The sequence below is a fragment of the Schistocerca cancellata genome, chromosome 2 (assembly GCF_023864275.1).
Source record: "Schistocerca cancellata isolate TAMUIC-IGC-003103 chromosome 2, iqSchCanc2.1, whole genome shotgun sequence".
Classification (NCBI taxonomy): Eukaryota; Metazoa; Arthropoda; class Insecta; order Orthoptera; family Acrididae; genus Schistocerca; species Schistocerca cancellata.
This window is the reverse complement of record NC_064627.1, coordinates 563,338,321-563,360,544: the sequence shown is the minus strand read 5'-3', so window position 1 is coordinate 563,360,544 and position 22,224 is coordinate 563,338,321. Positions and strand designations below refer to the sequence as shown.

General features: G+C 39.9%; 1 protein-coding gene across 2 annotated transcripts in view; it reads right to left on the bottom strand.

The window, feature by feature from the left end:
* The window catches only part of LOC126146847 (glycerol-3-phosphate phosphatase-like), a 55,576-nt gene extending 34,039 nt beyond the window's left edge, over positions 1-21,537 (bottom strand). Inside the window, exons 1-3 of one of the 2 annotated variants that reach the window (XM_049915648.1) lie at positions 21,424-21,537; positions 21,160-21,320; positions 3,489-3,626 (exon numbers count right to left, since the gene is read on the bottom strand). In XM_049915648.1, the coding sequence (XP_049771605.1) occupies positions 3,489-3,626; positions 21,160-21,320; positions 21,424-21,511 (387 nt within the window). In that variant the 5' untranslated portion in view covers positions 21,512-21,537. Of the gene's footprint in view, positions 1-3,488; positions 3,627-19,923; positions 20,278-21,159; positions 21,321-21,423 lie in introns of both variants that reach the window. The other variant, XM_049915649.1, reaches the window with a different exon arrangement.
* Positions 21,538-22,224: the final 687 nt, after the last annotated feature.

Genomic DNA, 22,224 nt, shown 5'->3' with positions numbered 1-22,224 from the left:
TTCTTGGTTCCCACTGTTGAAGAGCGAATCAGGGATGGCGATTGCATCATTCAGCACAATCAAGCACCTGTTCATAATGCACAGCCTGTAGCGGAGTGGTTACAAGACAACAGCATCCCTGTAATGGACTGGCCCGCATAGAGTCCTTACCTGAATCCTACAGAACACCTTTGGGATGTTTTGGAATGCCGACTTCGTGCCAGACTTCACCGACCGACATCGGTACCTCTCCTCAGTGCAGCACTCTGTAAAGAAAGGGCTGCAATTCCCCAAGAAACCTTCCAGCACCTGATTGACTGCATGCCTGCGAGAGTGGAAGCTGTCATCAAGGCTAAGGGTGGGTCAACACCATATTGAATTCCAGCATTACCGATGAAGGGCACCACAAACTTGTAAGTTGTTTTCAGCCAGGTGTCCAGATACTTTTGATCACATAGTGTATTTATCTGAACATCTGTAAATTTGGAAGGAGTCATAACCAACATGTCCATAGCATTCTGTAGCAAAAATAACTACCTATTAACACTAAATGTACAAGAGGCAATAAATCTTTCTTCAACTACACTCCTGGAAATGGAAAAAAGAACACATTGACACCGGTGTGTCAGACCCACCATACTTGCTCCGGACACTGCGAGAGGGCTGTACAAGCAATGATCACACGCACAGCACAGCGGACACACCAGGAACCGCGGTGTTGGCCGTCGAATGGCGCTAGCTCCGCAGCATTTGTGCACCGCCGCCGTCAGTGTCAGCCAGTTTGCCGTGGCATACCGAGCTCCATTGCAGTCTTTAACACTGGTAGCACGCCGCGACAGCGTGGACGTGAACCGTATGTGCAGTTGACGGACTTTGAGCGAGGGCGTATAGTGGGCATGCGGGAGACCGCGTGGACGTACAGCCGAATTGCTCAACACGTGGGGCGTGAGGTCTCCACAGTACATTGATGTTGTCGCCAGTGGTCGGCGGAAGGTGCACATGCCCGTCGACCTGGGACCGGACCGCAGCGACGCACGGATGCACGCCAAGACCGTAGGATCCTACGCAGTGCCGTAGGGGACCGCACCGCCACTTCCCAGCAAATTAGGGACACTGTTGCTCCTGGGGTATCGGCGAGGACCATTCGCAACCGTCTCCATGAAGCTGGGCTACGGTCCCGCACACCGTTAGGCCGTCTTCCGCTCACGCCCCAACATCGTGCAGCCCGCCTCCAGTGGTGTCGCGACAGGCGTGAATGGAGGGACGAATGGAGACGTGTCGTCTCAGCGATGAGAGTCGCTTCTGCCTTGGTGCCAATGATGGTCGTATGCGTGTTTGGCGCCGTGCAGGTGAGCGCCACAATCAGGACTGCATACGACCGAGGCACACAGGGCCAACACCCGGCATCATGGTGTGGGGAGCGATCTCCTACACTGGCCGTACACCACTGGTGATCGTCGAGGGAACACTGAATAGTGCACGGTACATCCAAACCGTCATCGAACCCATCGTACTACCATTCCTAGACCGGCAAGCGAACTTGCTGTTCCAACAGGACAATGCACGTCCGCATGTATCCCGTGCCACCCAACGTGCTCTAGAAGGTGTAAGTCAACTACCCTGGCCAGCAAGATCTCCGGATCTGTCCCCCATTGAGCATGTTTGGGACTGGATGAAGCGTCGTCTCACGCGGTCTGCACGTCCAGCACGAACGCTGGTCCAACTGAGGCGCCAGGTGGAAATGGCATGGCAAGCCGTTCCACAGGACTACATCCAGCATCTCTACGATCGTCTCCATGGGAGAATAGCAGCCTGCATTGCTGCGAAAGGTGGATATACACTGTACTAGTGCCGACATTGTGCATGCTCTGTTGCCTGTGTCTATGTGCCTGTGGTTCTGTCAGTGTGATCATGTGATGTATCTGACCCCAGGAATGTGTCAATAAAGTTTCCCCTTCCTGGGACAATGAATTCATGGTGTTCTTATTTCAATTTCCAGGAGTGTATAATTTAAAGAGTTTCCTGCCTGTGCTATTTAGCCAAGTTATTTACAGAGCTAAATCACACTGTTTATTAAGGATTTACCATTGTGCAGTCTCAGAATTCAATGATGAAAGCTATTATTTAGCTATTAAGTTGCTGCCACAATGCTATGAAAGAAGATTTGGCCAATAATTTTCATATTCTGAATATTGGCTACAGTAAGGAATTTTTAAGAGAGCATTGTGCATGGCAATTTTACAGTATGTTTTAGTGCATGTGAATTTGATGGTCATTTTGTTGCAATGAAAAATTTCACAGAAGTAATTGCTTTAAAAACTCTAGTAGTGGTTCTTACAGTGTAAAGAACTTGGTTCATATTTACCTTTTTGAAAATAGAATGTTCTCAGCATCTTCATTTGAACCACACACACATACCTCTGAAGAATCATTTGCAAATACATTTTGGCTTACTGCTTACACCTCAGTGGTATTTTGCAACATTTAAAGTGACCCATGTACACAAGAAGTCAAGCAGATCTAAAATAAAGTAATACAATTTTCCATTGCTGGATTTTCCATTGTTTGATAAAGTAATACACATTCATATGAGGGAGAATGCTGAGTTTTTATGAGAAAACTCTTAAAGGTTTTTAAATAAAACAAACTTTATTAACATTTTACATCTTTATTCTTCGTGTCTACATATTTATTTCTCAACATACTCACCCTGGCGACAAACATATTTGTCCCAACAAGAGACCAGTTTGTTGATACTGTCACTGCAGAATGCTTGACTTCATTGATGGAGCCACAGCCTCTCCTCTGCTTGCATTGCATCTTCACGACCAAACTGAAGCCATTGAAGGGGTTCTTTGTCATGGAAAAATCAGATCGAGATAAATCTGGACTGTACGGGGGATGATCGATGGCAGTGAAATCACGGTGACAGATGTTGCAGCACTTGTGTCTGATCTGACATTATCATGCTGCAGGAGAGGGTGCTTCATGTGCAGACAAGCTCTTCAAATTCATGGTTTCAGTTTTCTGAGGACTTCTCACATACCAATGTAGTTACATTACACATCCTAACATTACATGCTACAATTTGGAACCCTCTGGCAGCAGAGGGTTGCAACTTGCATCAGCAAAGCGGGAAAGTCAACTGAGTAATATCATGACATCTAATACCTCAACTGATATTGAGAACAGAATAAAAAAATTCAGAGGCATTGCTTTTCATTACACCCCTTACAATCACAGGAATGTTGAAAGAGACAAATTTATATCAAATTAAAAAACAAACCCAGTACCAAAATAGATACTGAAGTCACAAGTAAAAAATATTATAGTCAATGAAAAATAGATATACAAATCCCACAAGACCACTGCACAACAGTAATCATGAGGAATGTGTATGTATTCAAAAAGTCAAATGTTCACTGGCGTGTTCCATTCAGCTCATTTGGTCCATTAAAATTTAGATGTCTGTGTAAAGTAAAGACTTTCTGTAACAATAAACTACTTACACCAGGCTCATTTGATTTGTGGCCAGCATACTTCAACTCTTCAGTAACACCAGATGAGCCAAATACATAAACCTTCTTCTTAAACCCGATGTCAGTCAAATAAGAAGCAGCCAAATATGATGTTGATATTATTTCTTCCTGTTAAAAAAACTGATCAGTACAGAAATCTTGTTTACAGTTATGAATCATTATTAACACAAATGCTATTTTGTTAAAAAAAAAGGACTGTAATAGCCACTTCTGTTCACAAAACACTGTAGTTAGTATGTGAAGTGACTAAAGCAGATGATACAGCTTACCAAAAGGTAAAAAAAAGTGATCTTGTTACCTTGTTGCACATATTAATTTTAATTTCAGTGCCCCATTAGTAAAAGAATGGTAGTACAATTATAATCATTCTTCAGAAACTGAGTTAGTGTATTTGACTCAAAACACAGCTAACAAGGTGAATATCCCATTGGGATTGTGATGCAATATTTAACTGCAGCAGATATTCTAAGTTAGTTGGTTTGGGGTATAAAGGGACCAAATTATGGGTCATCAGTCCCTTTTTCCTCATGCAAATAAGGCTCAAATTAAAACAATTCCCAAAAGGAGTTGGGAAAGGAAATGTGTGGGAAACTAATGGGGAACCACACAGAATGAAAAAACAAAATAATGTAACCAAAATGTACACCAAAAGGAAAAGTAGTAGAAGGTATTAAAATAATATAGCAGGTAGCCGAGGTTGCCTGATCACAAGAATAAAAAAGGATGAGCTAGACACTCTACAAGATACTAAAATCTCCAGCTTAAAAGAGAAGGTGAGACGAACACCAAGGTAAACAAGCAACAAAGAAAAAGTGAGGGAGAGTTAAAATGGGGTGAGGATGGAGGCCTGGAAGAGAAGGCCACACTCCCGCCCTTGCATTGTGTGATAGAAACCTCCCTTATTAATAAAACGTAAAACAACACCAGGCATTGAGGCACTGTCACCCAACATCGGAGGCAAGGTGGTGGGAGGGTTAAAAGTCTGCTGCAGAGTAGCTAAAGTAGCGCAGTCCAACAAAATGTAGATGACTGTCATGTGGGAGCCACAGTGACACTGAGGTGGGTCCTCGTGAAGGAGGAGGTGACCATGTGTTAGAAAAGTATGGCTGATGCGGAGCCGGCAAAGGACAATGGTGCCCCTGCAAGTGACTTGCATGGATGACTGACACTCATTTGCTGTCTCCTTGTTAACATGTAGTTTATTTGGTGTAAAGAGGGTGTGCCACTCAGTATCCCAGATCGCAAAAATTTTATGCGGAAGACCGATCAGAGATCAGTCTCCGGCAGGCCAATCTCCAGAGTCGGTTTACCAGTAGGCTGTTTGGCCAGGCTGTCAGCAAGTTCATTACCTGGTACCCTGACATGTCCTGGGGTCACTGAACATCCACTGTTTCCAAGGGCATAAAGAGACTCATGGATAGTCAGCACTAAAGAATGGCAAGGGAAGCACTAGTGAAGAGCTGGTAAGCTGCTTAAGGAGTCACTACAGATGGAGGAGGACTCTTCGGCATAGGCGCAGATGTGTTCCAGAGCATGAGAGGCATCTACCAGCTCTGCACTGAAAACATTGCAACCATCCGGCAAATAAGGCCAGTCACATTCTGTGTCATCTGCTACTGCTGAACCACTTCTTTTTGACATCAGCTCTACGTATGTTTTCTTGAATTCTACATGAAGGTACTTCTATTTGTTTCCGGCATCTTACCTGCAACCAATGTAATAATATTTCAAAGCCATTAACACAGAACACAACAGCTCTCCTTGCAGGATGGCTGCAGTGTTTTCACTGCAGAGTTGGTAGCCATATCTCACACTCTTGAGCATATCCGTTCTTGCCCAGGGGAGTTCTTTATCATCTGTAGTTACTTTCTAAGCAGCTTACAAGCTCTCGACTAGTGCTTACCTCGCCATCCTTTGGTACTGACTATCCAGGAGTATGTATGACCTTGGCAACAGTGGATGTTCAGTGACTTTCATTTGGACCCCATGATATATTGGAATTCCAGGCAATGAACTTGCTGACTGCCTGGCTAAACAGGCTATGAATAAACCAACTTTGGAGATTGTCTTGTCAGAGACGGATCTTTGATTGGTCTTCTGCCTCAAAGTTTTTGCAGATATTATAAAATCTGAATGAGTTGTAGACTACTGAACATGATAACTAACAGAGTTAAGTTCAGGTGCAAAATTACAAAGCAGCACTCCATGACCAATCAGAACTTACTCCACTATAACAGTTGCTGTGAAAATAAAGTAAGATGAAACAGTCACTAAGGGGAAGACAAAAGGAAAATAAATGTGTCACTGCATTTTCTAGAGAAACTGGATAGTAAAAAGTGAACACTTGGGGCAGCTGTTGTAAAGGTCTTGATATAAAACAACATTAAGTAAAATAAGCAGAGATTATGAATATTTAATTCGTGTCTTCAGTTGGTGAAAAATTTAGCTAGCTTTTCTCCCTATCAAAATATATCAGTGTGCATAAAGAACAAAATATCTTACATGGTGGCTTGCACTATGAAAGAATTCGTGAAGACAGGTTCAGACAATACTCTCTACAATCCGATAAATATATGACCTCACTAACTGAGTTATTTTTTAGTTAAACAAAAGAAATTATTCTACTGGGCTATTGTGAGATTCTCCTACAGGCTTCAGTTAGGCAGATAATGAAATAGTCCTACAAGTGAATACTTCTTCCATCTGAGTGATTCCAAATCCACCACACTGACTTATTACATCTGCAATGATAGCTATTTCTTCTTTTGAGGCAGAGCCTACAAACAGATGCAAGACACTAGACAGTTACATGCCAACTCCTATGGCAACCCATGCATGGGCCACACAGAGAAATCTTTTGTACTATATCAATCCTAAAATCCACTCATGCAGTTTATATTCACTAATGACATCTTTATGGTCTGGACAATCTGAACACATTCTGACCCATTCAACTCATCTGATCCTTCTCAGTTCAGTAAACCACCTTATTGAATATTAACTTCTGTTTTATTTTTCCTTTCATGAGAACTTATAATCATAACTATTCATAACACATTAATTGCTGTCACCTGCTTTGCATCAACAACTCTCTTCCACATAGCCTGCCAAACCATGAACTTCAAATCCACAGTGACAAGTACATACTCCCACAGTATGCTGTTGAGCTTGCCAAAACTTTCCACAACTAACCAATTTACCAATTTGCAGAGGGTGGGGGGGGGGGGGGGGGTGGTAGACCGAACCTGTCTCTGTCCTTACTCCTCGCTCACTTACACTTATTGATTATCCATAAAACAGCATCTCCTTCATCACATGTACCTCTAAGGCCCATAATAACTGAACCACAATCACTGATGGGATTTTACAAACTCCTGTCAAGCTATGTATTGAAGAAAATCCTACACAGCCTTCTTCCTATCTCACCCAAAATGGTGTTCATGCACCTCCACAACATATGTTGTTATTTTAGTGCAGGACTTCCAAACTCATATGCCCTATCTGATTTATGATACAGTCATTGTAAAAGATAATAAAATGTAAATTAAAAATAATAAACTGATAAAATGCTATATATTACATGTACATGAATAGCTGTACAACTGTAACACTATGGAAAAAGATACAATACGGGTGATTCTGGAATCAGTTGCTACAATTGAAGCTTATGTCTTCTCAATTTTAAGAACTTAAAAATGTAGTAAATGTATTGCACCTTGTGTGTCCTCACTCGAAACAGAGCGCAAGTACTGGTTGTTTAAAATTAAATTGCAACTACTCACAGAGGTCCAGTGAGGGATGTAATTATCATATGGTAGGGAAACTTGGTAGATATGCTAATATGTTCAGGTAGGACCAATGACAATGGAAAAAATTTGTTCCACTTTTGGCCACCAGGTGTAAATATGGCACCGTGGATGGAAGAAAGATGTTTAGAAATGTTTCCATGTCATGCATTAGGAATGGGACAAGGGCAGAAAATGTCAAACAAGTGAGAAAGGCATAATGTTGAAGCAACAGATCTAATGTGTCCCTGGTAAATGCTTTCTTTCAGCTATCCCCAGAGCCAGATTCAGATCAGGTGATCTTGCAGGCCATGCATCTGAAAAACCTCTGTAGATAACACATTCGAGGAAGGTTGCATTAAGCAGATCTTTCACAGTGCGAGTGATATGTGTTGCCCCACCTTGTATGAAAACTGTGGTTTCCACACAGTTGCTCTCTTTTGAAGCAGGAGTCATATGTTGTACATGGAGATCTCAATAATGTGCACACATCATGGTACGCCTGATAGGCCCTCTGGGTGTATTCTCTTCAAAGAAGCACAGACTGAATATAAAGTTGCTTGTGAATCTATACTACACAGCCACATATGGTGAGTGCACAACATGCTCTGTAACAGTACCCCAGATCCAGCAGTTCTGTGCATTCACTGCTTTCTGTATTGTAAAATGTGGATCATCACTCCACAGGATATTGCCCAGCTGCATGTCTTCAACTTTGATCCGTGGCATAAACTGGAGAGCCAGTTCAGAAAGTGCTGCAGATAATGAGGTTTCAATTGATGTTCTGTCTGGATCAGTGTAAAATAGACAGCGAAACTTTCCGTACTGTTGACCACGGGATAGGCAATTCTCATGACACTGCACAATCTCTAGCACTATCTGGGTATGTGCTGCATGGCCAGTTAGAGCAATAGCAACTTTGTCAGTAACTTCCATGGGGATAGGAGACCTTCCTCTTCTAGGTGCCACACCAAGCTCACCCGTGTTTTCGAATTTCATTGTCATCTTCTTTAAACAGCATAATGTCACTGACTCTCGCCTCAGACCTTTCATTTAGCAATACTCAAAGCAGCACTGTAATTACTGCCGTTCACATAAAATTGTTTTGCTAACAGTGCATAACCTCTCTCCTTGACAGCCATACCGTTCACTCACGTTATGGCCTGTCAAATGACTACATGGATGTCATACTGTCACACAGTGTATTGTCAGATTTGCACCTGGTGGCCAAAACTGGAACAATTTTTTTCCAACATAAATCAGTTCCACATTAATACATTAACATATTTACCAAGTTACACTGCCATATGATAATTATAGCCTGCAATGGACCCCCATGAGTAGCTCCACGTTAATTATAACCACCCAGTATCTAGGCATACCTCCCCCCATGAACCATGGACCTTGCTGTTGGTGGGGAGGCTTGCGTGCCTCAGCGATACAGATAGCCGTACCGTAGGTGCAACCACAACGGAGGGCTATCTGTTGAGAGGCCAGGCAAATGTGTGGTTCCTGATGAGGGGCAGCAGCCTTTCCAGTAGCTGCAGGGGCAACAGTCTGGATGATTGACTGATCTGGCCTTGTAACACTAACCAGAACGGCCTTGCTGTGCTGGTACTGCGAATGGTTGAAAGCAAGGGGAAACTACAGCCGTAATTTTTCCCGTGGGCATGCAGCTTTACTGTATGGTTAATGATGATGGCGTCCTCTTGGGTAAAATATTCCGGAGGTAAAATAGTCCCCCATTCAGATCTCCGGGCGGGGACTACTCAAGAGGACGTCATTATCAGCAAAAAGAAAACTGGCATTCTACGGATCGGAGCGTGGAATGTCAGATCCCTTAATCAGGCAGGTAGGTTAGAAAATTTGAAAAGGGAAATGGATAGGTTAAAGTTAGATATAGTGGGAATTAGTGAAGTTTGTTGGCAGGAGGAACAAGACTTTTGGTCAGGCAAATACAGGGTTATAAATACAAAGTCAAATAGGGGTAATGCAGGAGTAGGTTTAATAATGAATAAAAAAAATAGGAATGTGGGTAAGCTACTACAAACAGCATAGTGAACACATTATTGTGGCCAAGATAGGCACGAAGCCCACACCTACGACAGTAGTACAAGTTTATAAGCCAACTAGCACTGCAGATGACGAAGAAATTGAAGAAATATATGATGAAATAAAAGAAATTATTCAGATAGTGAAGGGAGATGAAAATTTAAGTCATGGGTGACTGGAATTCGGTAGTAGGAAAAGGGAGAGAAGGAAACGTAGTAGGTGAATATGGATTGGGGGTAAGAAATGAAAGAGGAAGCCGCCTGGTAGAATTTTGCACAGAGCACAACTTAATCATAGCTAACATTTGGTCCAAGAATCATAAAAGAAGGCTGTATACATGGAAGAAGCCTGGAGATACTGACAGATTTCAGATAGATTATATAATGGTAAGACAGAGATTTAGGAACCAGGTTTTAAATTGTAAGACATGTCCAGGGGCAGATGTGGACTCTGACCACAATCTATTGATTATGAACTGTAGATTAAAACTGAAGAAACTGCTAAAAGGTGGGAATTTAAGGAGATGGGACCTGGATGAACTGAAAGAACCAGAGGTTGTACAGATTTTCAGGGAGAGTGTAAGGGAACAAATAGCAGGAATGGGGGAAAGAAATACATTAGAAGAAGAATGGGTAGCTTTGAGGGATGAAGTAGTGAAGGCAGCAGAGGATCAAGTAGGTAAAAAGACGAGGGCCAGTAGAAATCCTTGGGTAACAGAAGAAATATTGAATTTAATTGATGAAAGGAGAAAATATAAAAATGCAGTAAATGAAGCAGGCAAAAAGGAATACAAACATCTCAAAAATGAGATCGACAGGAAGTGCAAAATAGCTAAGCAGGGATGGCTAGAGGATAAATGTAAGGATGTAGAGGCTTATCTTACTAGGGGCAAGATAGATACTGCTTACAGGAAAATTAAAGAGACCTTTGGAGAAAAGAGAACCACTTGTATGAATATCAAGAGCTCAGATGGAAACCCAGTTCAAAGCAAAGAAGGGAAAGCAGAAAGGTGGAAGGAGTATATAGAGGGTCTATACAAGGGCGATGTACTTGTGAACAATATTATGGAAATGGAATAGGATGTAGATGAAGATGAAATGGGAGATACGATACTGCGTGAAGAGTTTGACAGAGCACTGAAAGACCTCAGTCAAACCAAGGCCCTGGGAGTAGACAACATTCCATTAGAACTACTGTCGGCCTTGGGAGAGCCAGTCCTAACAAAATTCTACCGTCTGGTGAGCAAGATGTATGAGAGAGGCAGACTTCAAGAAGAATATAATAATTCCAATCCCAAAGAAAGCAGGTGTTGACAGATGTGAAAATTACCGAACTATCAGTTTAATAAGTCATGGCTGCAAAATACTAACGCGAATTCTTTACAGATGAATGGAAAAACTAGTAGAAGCCAACTTTGGGGAAAATCAGTTTGGGTTCCGTAGAAATATTGGAACACGTGAGGCAATGCTGACACTAAGGCTTATCTTAGAAGCTAGATTAAGAAAAGCAAACCTACATTTCTAGCATTTGTAGACTTAGAGAAAGCTTTTGACAATGTTGACTGGAATACTCCTTTTCAAATTCTGAACGTGGCAGGGGTAAAATACAGGGAGCGAAAGGTTATTTACAATTTGAATAGAAATCAAATGGCAGTTATAAGAGTCGAGGGGCATGAAAGGGAAGCAGTGGTTGGGAAGGGAGTGAGACAGGGTTGTAGCCTCTCCCCGATGTTATTCAATCTGTATATTGAGCAAGCAGTGAAGAAAACAAAAGAAAAATTTGGAGTAGGTGTTAAAATCCATGGCGAAGAAATAAAAACTTTGAGGTACACCGATGACATTGTAATTCTGTCAGAGACAGCAAAGGACTTGGAAGAACAGTTGAACGGAATGGATAGTGTCTTGAAGGGAGGATATAAGATGAACATCAACAAAAGTAAAACGAGAATAATGGAATGTAGTCAAATTAAGTCGGGTGATGTTGAGGGTATTAGATTAGGAAATGAGACACTTAAAGTAGTACAGGAATTTTGCTATTTGGGGAGCAAAATAACTGATGATGGTCGAATTAGAGAGGAAAGTGTTTCTGAAGAAGAGAAATTTGTTAACATCGAGTATAGATTTAAGTGTCTGGAAGTCATTTCTGAAAGTATTTGTATGGAGTGTAGCCATGTATGGAAGTGAAACATGGACGATAAATAGTTTCGACAAGAAGAGAATAGAAGCTTTCGAAATGTGGTGCTACAGAAGAATGCTGAATATTACATGGGTAGATCACATAACTAATGAGAAGGTGTTGAATAGGATTGGGGAGAAGAGAAGTTTGTGGCACAACTTGACTAGAAGAAGGGATCAGTTGGTAGGACATGTGTTGAGGCATCAAGGGATCACCAATTTAGTATTGGATGGCAGCTTGGAGGGTAAAAATCGTAGAGGGAGACCAAGAGATGAATACACCAAGCAGATTCAGAAGGATGTAGGTTGCAGTAGGTACTGGGAGATGAAGAAGCTTGCACAGGATAGAGTAGCATGGAGAGCTGCATCAAACCAGTCTCAGAACTGAGACAACAACAACAACAACAAATCTAGGCATATTATAGGCTGTTCTTTCAAGTGTTCTCATACAAAGTAGGGCTGAAAGACGGACATGCACCAAAGCATTACACACTAATAAGTTCTGTTAATGGATGAGAAACCATGAGTCTAAAAACTGTGTCCTATTCATAGGCAAAATATAGGAATTCATTCTATCTCAATGGCTGGAAGTAGCTATGTATAGATGGTTAATTTGTTTTACCAGCTATAGCTTGTTTCTCCTCACATTTACCTACTTATCACCCCAATGACACATGATTCTGGCCCTCAACAAGAAGATTACAGTATGTAGGTGGACTTAACAGTTTGCCCCACTAGGTACAGTATACACATGCTTTGTTGTTGCCTCCACTAATTTAGTGCCCTGAATTCTTACATGCCCTTATAGCCCTCTAACCTTAAACAGTGTATTCAAAGGAAAGTTGCCAGGCTAGACTGGACAGATTTCTCTGCTGGGTAAATTCACTAGGTGGCTTGTAGTGCACTCATGAAATCTGAACAGATGCCAAACTTTTTGGTTTCAATACATCCCATCTGCTCCACAACCTTTGTTATAAAGCGGACAATAACTTTTCAAGATTTTGTTATCTTGGAGCATTCTACAATGTCACAACATTAGGGGAAAAAAAGAGCACAGGAAATGTCTTTTAATACTCCCTGGAAATGCAAACACTGTTCCTTCATCTACGGGTTTTTATGCTTATTAATAGAAGAAATGAATTTCCTGCAAGAGTCTGCAATCACTGTGAATATATTATGAATAATTCTGTAGCAGCTGAGGACTGAAGTTATCCTTCTACATTAAATCTTTGTTGAAGTTTTAACACTGACAGAAGACACCAGTCTCAGTTTCAAACTTTTTCTTTCCAGTCGTCCAAGAATTAAAGTAAGTGGCAGTTTAACTCGCCATTCATGTTACGACAATACCAATGAAAAAAGCAAGGAGGACTTGCTTCTGAAATATTGACTTTGACAGTTCAGCATGTACCATTTAAGACTATGCACAGTGCACAGAAGTATAGGCATGCTAAACTACCTTCAAATGTAAGAATATTAACAGTTTATTGGAGATCAAACAGAAAATTGTTGGCCTGCTGCAAAAGAAATTATCAATCGTGGGAGGACCACTGGGATTCCTAACGGATGTCTCACAACCTCATCATTTAAATGGCTAACTACAGTGATAAGCTTTGAGAATATTTTTTGCAGCTTTCCACAGAGAGAGCATTTAGAAGTATAAATACATGATGGGAATTCTTGACATTTATTACACATTCTAAATTAAAAAATCTCAGCAACATTTTATTTCCTTGTAAGTAAGGACAAGAAACTTTTTCTGAATCACATATCCAAACATTAAAGCTAACTGGGAAGTTAAGAAGAACACTTCAAGAAGAAACAAGTTCTGGACTGTCTTGCTTAGCAGCCTCAGAATGAATGTCCTGCTCTAACATCATCAGTTAAGATATAATCCTCCTCTAAAATCATCAGTTAATATCTATGTAGTTAATTTTATTTACATGGTTATATGATGCAAAGCACCATGAAAACAGTATTCATGTTGACCTATTAATTATTTTAAATGGTAAATATGTGTAACTAAAAGGAAGAGTAAAGTTAGTTGTCACATTTCAATCCATCTTTTTCCACTTCCTTGCTCTATTACTATACTGTGCCATCAGACTGGGCAATTACAGCAATAGAAATTTCAAAATGTACCAGAGTTATAAAGCATAACTGTTTATGATCTGAGTGAGACATGCAAGTAAGAACAGCCTTCATGGTGCAAGTGACAGCTGAACTCTGAAAAACTGCTATTTTACTCGTGATATCAAGGTGTACTGACCAATGCTACCACATTAGCCCTGACGGGCCTCTATTAAATTGGTCAGGGCCTCTATTAAATTGCTATGTACCTTGCCAATGACATATGATTAAGGACTTCAGGCTGTGCATTGCTGCCAGGGACCTTGCTTCTGCAACTCTCAAGTGTGGTGAGATGGTCAGGTTGCTGTTAAATACAAAACCCAGAAAACTCAAGCTTTTGTTTACCTTATGAATAGTGGCTCCCCGAGCTTCTCATTGTTTAACTACAGACATTGTGTTCCTGTTTTACGGTTGGAGAAGATCGCAAAATTGTCCAAGAAAAGGAAAACTCAAACTGGTCTTTTAATCACATACAATATACAGTTTATGAAAATAGGATGGTACCCTAAGGGACATGATTCCCCTTTTAAAACAATCTGACAGGTATTCCAGGACTTGATATATGCTGTAGGACCTATACAAGAAGGAAAGTAATAAAATGAGCAGCTGTCTTAGGAAGCCCCACTGATCTAGCTCCAACTGGTACTGTATGAATTTTGGATATAGAAAAATATATCTACTATGTGATGCCTGCATTGGCAAGCAGGGTTAGGTTATTTTAGGTGAAGAGATCCCTCATGCATCTGTACTGGAAGTTACAAACGAGCTGTCTGGATCCAAGAACACAGAGTAGATGGCTGTCCACAATTCACTCTTTCCTTCACTGCTATTCAGAGAAATGCTATGATAATCAGTTGAATAAGCTTTGTACTTTTCTGCTTTCGGAAAAGATATTAAGATCACATCTCACCATAGTCTGTGACTGTTTTATTTTCTAAATGCAGATGAAGAGGGTAAAGAATGACCTCTATACCAGCCTTTTAGGTGTTGCAACATAGTGTAATGCATTATGTCCTTGCCAGGTTTTGCTGATTTCTCCTCTCAGTGATGGTCCTGTGTTGCTGGAAGATGGGATGCCGGCTGGCTGCCACTTATGCCATTGTCTGAACTATATCTGTTTGATTTTGAATTATACCAGTAACTGAACACCTCCCACCTTACCATGAAATCTTACTGATGGTCTCCCAGTTCAATATGGACTAATTTTTGATGGGAGGTTGACATCATGATCCCTCATTTAATTTCTTAAGAATTTGGTGGGTATTGTTAACCAATAATCTGTGAGGTTCTCAGCAGTTAGTTGGTACATGAACCTATGCAGAAATGCATGCCTGCCCTAGTTTGAGGAATGGTACACTTCATTCCACTGGGGGAAAGAAATTTTGTACATGGCCAGAAAACTTCAGGAAGGATGCATCAGCAGATTGGAGGATCATGGCCGTAATATGATCCAGCCATTCCTGGACACTGTGATGGTGCTTAATTGCTGCCAGCTGGTTGTGCAATATTCAGCTAGTTTTGCTAAGCATTCTTGAAAATAGTTCATTTTTTAACATTTCCCAATCTACCAGCATCCTTTCATTTCTGGGCAGTGCCCAATGTGTCAGATGTATCTAGATTGGCATTTCGTCACTAACATGTAAGCTGTTGTCATTTCTCAATGAGTAGTATCTGCCAAGACAGGAAGGCCTATTGAGATATCACTGATGGAAAATGATTAGATAGAATTGCTGAAATTGTGTTCTGCCCTGTGTTCAGGATGCATAAAACTGCTAATGGCAGGAGTGTTTTGAAAGCTTAACGCCAGGGTCAGATAGTTTTCCAGACCACATAAAAATGAACTGAATGGGGTGCCAATGTAATAAGGTCCACGAGGGTCTTGTGGACTACAGGACACATATGGTCACTATATAAGGCACCTTCATCAAAGAAGAAGCTATCTGAAAGCTATTGTTGAGGACGAGGGGAATGGAGTAGTTATTCATTATTAATAAGCACACCACACTACCTGTAGATCTTTCCACACTCAGAAAGTTCTCTCTGTGGAGGGCAAGGGCAGTATTTTTCAAATGTGTTGTTAGAGACACAGACACAAGAAATGTGTGCGACAAGCTTAATTCTTCCACAAAAGTTTTGAACACATTTACATTCCACTGTAATGTATGAGATTTGTTCCCACCCTGCTGCTAAACTGGTATGCCTATGGCTCTTGGAAATTTTGATGAGTGGCTTTCTGGTTCCTTTAAGCACTTAGTACAGTCCAAATAGTCATCATTGGCATAGTTATCATTGGCCATGTCAGATATTAACCAAGTAAGACAGTCTGATAAACTGGTGATGTTTTTCTAGATTTGTGCATTTCTGTTATTTTTCTGCCTTCCCAGAATGAAGGGGATGTAGTAGCTGATTTTTCTAAAGCTGCCTTTAGAGTTGATTTTGGTTTACTACTACCTTCTCCTTTCATTAGTTCCTAATGGGAATACTGATTCTGTTTTAAGCACGTCTTTACAGAAACATTCTGACTTACAAGTTCTGCTTTTAGTTTCTACTGGTATTTGAGTAATCTTTGTGTTGATGCTTTTTGAGTAAAAAATACAAATAAAAATGTGAATGAAACTGTGTGCTAGAATGCAACTCAAACCCAGAACCTAGCCTTATGCAGGAAGTGCTCTTATTGTATATACAGACATAACTCACAACCTCAGTCCTACTTCCCAAATTTCACAGTACCTCTCCTGCAGACCTCACTGGACTTACATCCCAGGAAGAAATGATGTAGTTGAGAAATGGATTAGCCACAGTTCAGAGGTTCTTTCCAGAATGAAACTTTAACTCTAGTGAAATGTGCACAGTGTTGAAACTTTATACAAACTGAAACTGTATGATGGACTGGGATTTGAACCAAGTAACTGCGGGAGTTAATGTCACGAGTTATGCCTGGATAGCTCAATCACTACGATCACTGTCCATGAAAAGCAAGGTACGGGGTTTAAGTCCTCGTCTGACACACAGTTTTAATCTATCAGGAAGTTTCAAAACAGTACACACTCTGCTGCAGAGTGGAAGTTCCATTCTAGAGACAATGTATGTGAAACAGCCTGGTCAGTTTTATAATGTTCTGCATACAGTATCCTCTATGTTGCCTTATCTCGTACTTTCTTCTCTGCAGTGAATTCTGAGTGCACACAGTTTTATATGACATGCTTCCAAGAATAGTTTATGCAGTTCAGTGGTGATTTTATCCTGTTTGTGTGTGTTGTTGTTATACTTACCACAGGTTACTTGGCCATTACAAGACATTGTAGTACTGTTATACTACTGGCATTTTTAGCACCTCAATGGGCTGGTCACACATAGTTGCACTTTACACCAGAAGAAAATAATGTATTTTGTGTAGGTGGTGCTGCACAGCTTGTAAATATTGGAAAAGTCATATTTTAGAGCCACCAAGAGTGCTGATGAAATACACCTTTTTTTGGAATATGCCATTGGTTCTTGGAGGGACACAGATATATTAAAAACTTGCATAAACATTATTAATATTCCACAATGGAACATTAGTACTTTTTATTCAAGTTTTTAATTTTAAAATAAATCTTTATTATTACCAGTTTGGTCTAATCATCATCATTGGTCTACTCAGCTCACATGCCAAATAAAAATACCATCATGAATCACTGAAACTGCTTAAAATAGTGACATGCATTAATATAGCTCAATTTTTTTTAAAGATCCGAAGAAGAGCAGCATGTTTCGTTACAGGTTCATTTAGCAGGTACAAAAGCATCGTGGGGATGGTCAGCTACCTCCAATGGCAATCGCTAATATAGAGGCATTCCGCGTCATAGTATGTTCTACTGTTAAAGTTCCGACAGCACATGTACCTAAAACAGTCGACCATTACATTGCTTCCTCCTACATATATATCTTACATAAAGATCATCAAGATAAAAATTAGAGACACTCGAGCCCATATGGAGGCTTACCAGCAATTGTTCTTCCCGGGAACTATATGAGACTCCAACAGAAAAAGGGGGAGGCAACATCAAAATCTGCCACACAGAGTATGGTGGTTTGAAGATGTAAATGATGTCAAGTAAAGTTTTGGGTGTCTAATAAAGAAACCAAAGCCAGACAACCTCCTGACACACCTATACCATATGGATGTCAAGGGTCCATTAATGGCCATAACTCTTTTAATAGTGGACAAATCTTCAAACTAATCATAAAATTTCTTACCATGTGGGCATCTCAATATAGGACCAGGCAGAGCTGCTTTATAAAAGACTCACTGTGGAGTACAATTTTACAGAAAATCCTACAAGGTTCATCAGTTTCCATAGTGATTTCCTGGGAAGAGAATCAAAGACTATTGAATATGGAAGATTAATAACCCAGCTACTTACATGTTTAGCTGACTGATTCAGATGTCCTTATTTGAATTTCTATAAAGTATAGAATATTTTATTTATATTAAAATTGTAATAATTAATTTGAATGCTGTCCCAGGAATAGTTCCTGATCACTTGGATTCCAAAATTAATCAACTGGTATATGGGTTCTAAAAGAAAGGCTATGGGTCACACAATATGAAGTCAGTGTACTCCGAAAAAGGAAACATGAAAATGTAGAACATTCATGTGATGAGCCACCGATTGCGTTCCTTCCTCTTGGCAGTGCTACATAACAGAGTCCTGGGAAAATGAAGTATAAAATCTATTTTCCAACATCCTAAGAAGATGGAGGAAATGCTATGGCATGTTAAGGACACTCATGCCCTCATGATCCCTGTGATTTACAACATCCCTTATGAGTGTGGAAGCAATCACATCGGTCAGTCCATCCACACTGTTTCCACCACTGTACAGAACATCTATGACATATTAAAAATCGAGAACTGGAGAAATCTGCATTGCTGAGCACAGCATCACAAACGGACATAAAATACTATTTGACAAAATTTAAGGTCTGTCCCAGGCTTCTACATAAGAGGATTCTGTACTTAAAGAGACTGTAGAAATAAGAATGTGTGAGAATATCTTCAACCGTGACAGTGGATACTGTATTAGTGGTGCGTGGAAGCCAGCTCTCGATGCAGAGAAGAGCCAGAGATATTTGTTGCAATGTTTCCACTACGGCCAGAAAGGTAGCACCACCACCTCAGGTGCTGACACTATCTTCAAAAGCATTATGTACTTACCGACCAATCAGAAGCTGTCTATGGGCTATATAAGGCCACCAAAGCAGCAGTTTTTACAGTCAGTTGCTCCCGATGACAGTGATGGAGGTAACTGTCAAAAGGCCAAGGTTTACCCTGAACTCATAAGAATTAAGCTGTTCATTGTGAACTACTGGCAAGCCTGTTCCATTATATTCCACGCTGTGATTTGTAATGGTGTGTTCAGACCCTTTATCAGTATACATGAATCTTGGGTAAGCATTATAGTTTTTGAAAATCCATCCCATATTTGTGGTAAATCGTTTATTTAATTCAACAATTGGCGTGGGCCACAATGAGACACCATATTTAACTTAATTTTATCCACTGCTGTCACTGTTGCTTCTGTGGCTATGTTACTTGCATAAAATAAAAAAAGGACCACCTTCAGTCACAAGTAGTGATTTTTATTTCAAGACATGAAGCGTTTTGAGCCTGGGATCTCATCTTCAAGTGCTTGATCACTCTACATTGTAACCAGGAGTAACCCAAATTCGAAAAATGATATAGACTGATCAAGTGGCTCAAGGTAACCCAAGGGCTCAAAATACATGTATTGAAATAAAATCATGATTTGTGACTGAAGGCAATTTGTTTCTTATTTTCCAATCACATTTAACATTTTCTCATTCCAACCTTAAGTTACATTCCCACTGTGCCATTGTTTAAGACGACCCACTCTGTTTTGTTGTGGTAAGATATGATTTGATCCATACAAAGAGATACATTTAACACCTTAATTATTTTAGCATCCCTATAAAACTACATATCTGAACAATCAAAGGTTTTGTCAAAATCACAGAACATGCCAAAAGGATAAAATTTCTTATAGCATTAGCAAAACAGGGTTTGTGAGTATCATACCATGCTTTAACTGCAGACAACCCTTTGCAGAACCAAACTGATTAGGGTCTGGTGTCACAGGTTACTGTCAGTACGGTGGTTCAATATTTTCATATGTACTACCATATGAAAATATTTTGAGAAAGCAGGAAGGAAGGAGATGGCGTTACAATTAGAGTACATATTTCAGGCTTTCTGAACTATACCTTCAATCTTTTACTGAAGAAAGGCACTAAAGGGGTTGTGGACGTTATCATTGGCTTGTTTCTGTACTTTGGTTGAAATACCATCACATTACAGCTTTAAGTAACCCAATAATCTTGGTGGGCTCTGTTTAACAGTTCAACTGGCAAAACTGTCATCTGCTATGGAATACACTCTGCACATCTAAGTAAATACAATAAATCTCCTTTCTACAGTCCACTATTCTTCCTGTGTTTTTGGCAATAACAACCAAAATTATCTTTGATGTGTTCTTGAAATTTTGAACTTGTTGTCTATAGTATTTACTTTTTAAGTCTTTGTAAAGCTAGACATTTACTTTCAACAAAGCTTTCTCCCTGTAACATGACAGCATATGTTAACCCATGATGCCACCCTTATAATCAGATTCCACAATAATTGTCCTTCATCTCTTATAAAGGATAGGCTAACTAATTTAAAATGTAACAATATTTTTGGGAAAGAAATTTATTTACTACATGTCACTATTATATGTCTTTCCATTATTTGTTCATTAAATTCGTACTGAATAACATGTCTGAGTCAGTATTTACGATTCTGTGAAATTATTGTTTTTCCTTCTTAACTGTAGCTGGCTGTTTTCTATGCTTTATTGTCCAGTTTGGCCATCATTGTGAGAGAGACTATTTATTATGGAACACGCACCTACTTCATGTAAAACAGTGGAAACAACTGTTCATTACTTCATACTTAATACAGTACATTAAATTAGCTATACAGAAAAATCATTACTAAACGTTTAGAACGATGCCTCACTTAAATGAAAACGCGGCGATTTAATATTTCGAGATTAAATAATACGACAAACTTGGTCAAAAAATATTTTCAAAGCTCTCATTGTGTTTGAACACTGATTATATGCTACACAGTTTTCTTTTTCCTTAGTTTCCGAAGTGAAACAGAAGTTGCTTCTGTTTTCAACTGATGTATGACAACAATTGATAACGATCGATACATAAACAAATAAATGGGTGGGTCGCTCTGTGTATGTGCCATTTAACTGGTTCGCTGACGTCGCAAGTAGGTCTACATCAGCATCTGTTTTACGTGCGATTACTTTCCCATGCACAAATATTGCTTGCTATGGTAAACTACACAGTAAATCTGTGAAAACTCTTAACTGCGGCAGAGAAACTGTGGTTAAATTGCTGGACATTATTGCAAAGAGTCATTGGTTACTGAACTGCACTCTTACTTACTTTTTCGGCCTGAAAACCTAACTTTTTACATTTCTCTGCAGCTCCATTTCTAGTTTTGCTGCTGTTGTTAGTAATGAAGAAAATTCTTTTTCCCATTTTCCTAAAACCATTCATTACTGTTTCCGATCCTTTGATCAAATCATCTTCAAGCCATAAGACACCTACGTTGTGGATGAACGGTAACAGCTAATTTAGTGATCAGGTTGAACGACTCAAACATTTTGTACGCATCAGAAATAAAATGATGTGAATATATAGAATTACCATCACAATCTGTTAGAATGGTATCGAATGACTTGAATAAACTCTTAATTGCATGAGACGTCATCTCAGTCAGTTTCAACGCCCTCATTTCTACTTCCTACATGAAGTCATCCAGCCACCCACTAAACATTTTCACACCGAGACCGGGCTGAAGCAAGGTGCATCTTTGGGCTGCAGATACTCATTAGTCATTTGTCAGCTGCGACTACTGCTGACAATTAAAATTAAAGACGTAAAAACGTTGGATTTTTCTTACACAGGCATTGAAAATTTGCACATGCATATTTCCACTGTCACCTTCAGATCCCACTCTGTCTGCTAGTGTTGTCGGAAGTTTTGCTGACACTGACTCATATTAGCGTCTAATGAAGGAATATATGTGGACAATTGGACATTAATTTGGCTGTACGTATTTTACCTTAAAAAAATTACCGAGGCGTTAACAAAGAGAAAATGGATGTCTCAGTTTTGGATTAGAAATGTATTTCTCGTAGAAATCATTTGCAAATGTCAAACTCCCTAAAGAATGAGTTACCGGCAGGAGACGAAGTGATGTTCGAAAATTACTTTCGAATGAGTAAAATAATTTGTAATTACAGTGAAGGAAATACAGCAACCAGCAAGAAGTTTTCTTGATATGATTTTATTACACCATTACTATTTTCGAGCCTGAGCCCATCGTTAGATGATAGCGTTGACTTCTTGCAAGTTTTACATTGGTGTCCTAAAATGATGCGTAGTTAAAAAAATAGATTTACATTTATGTCCTAAAATTTAACAATGTTTTTGTGATTACATCAT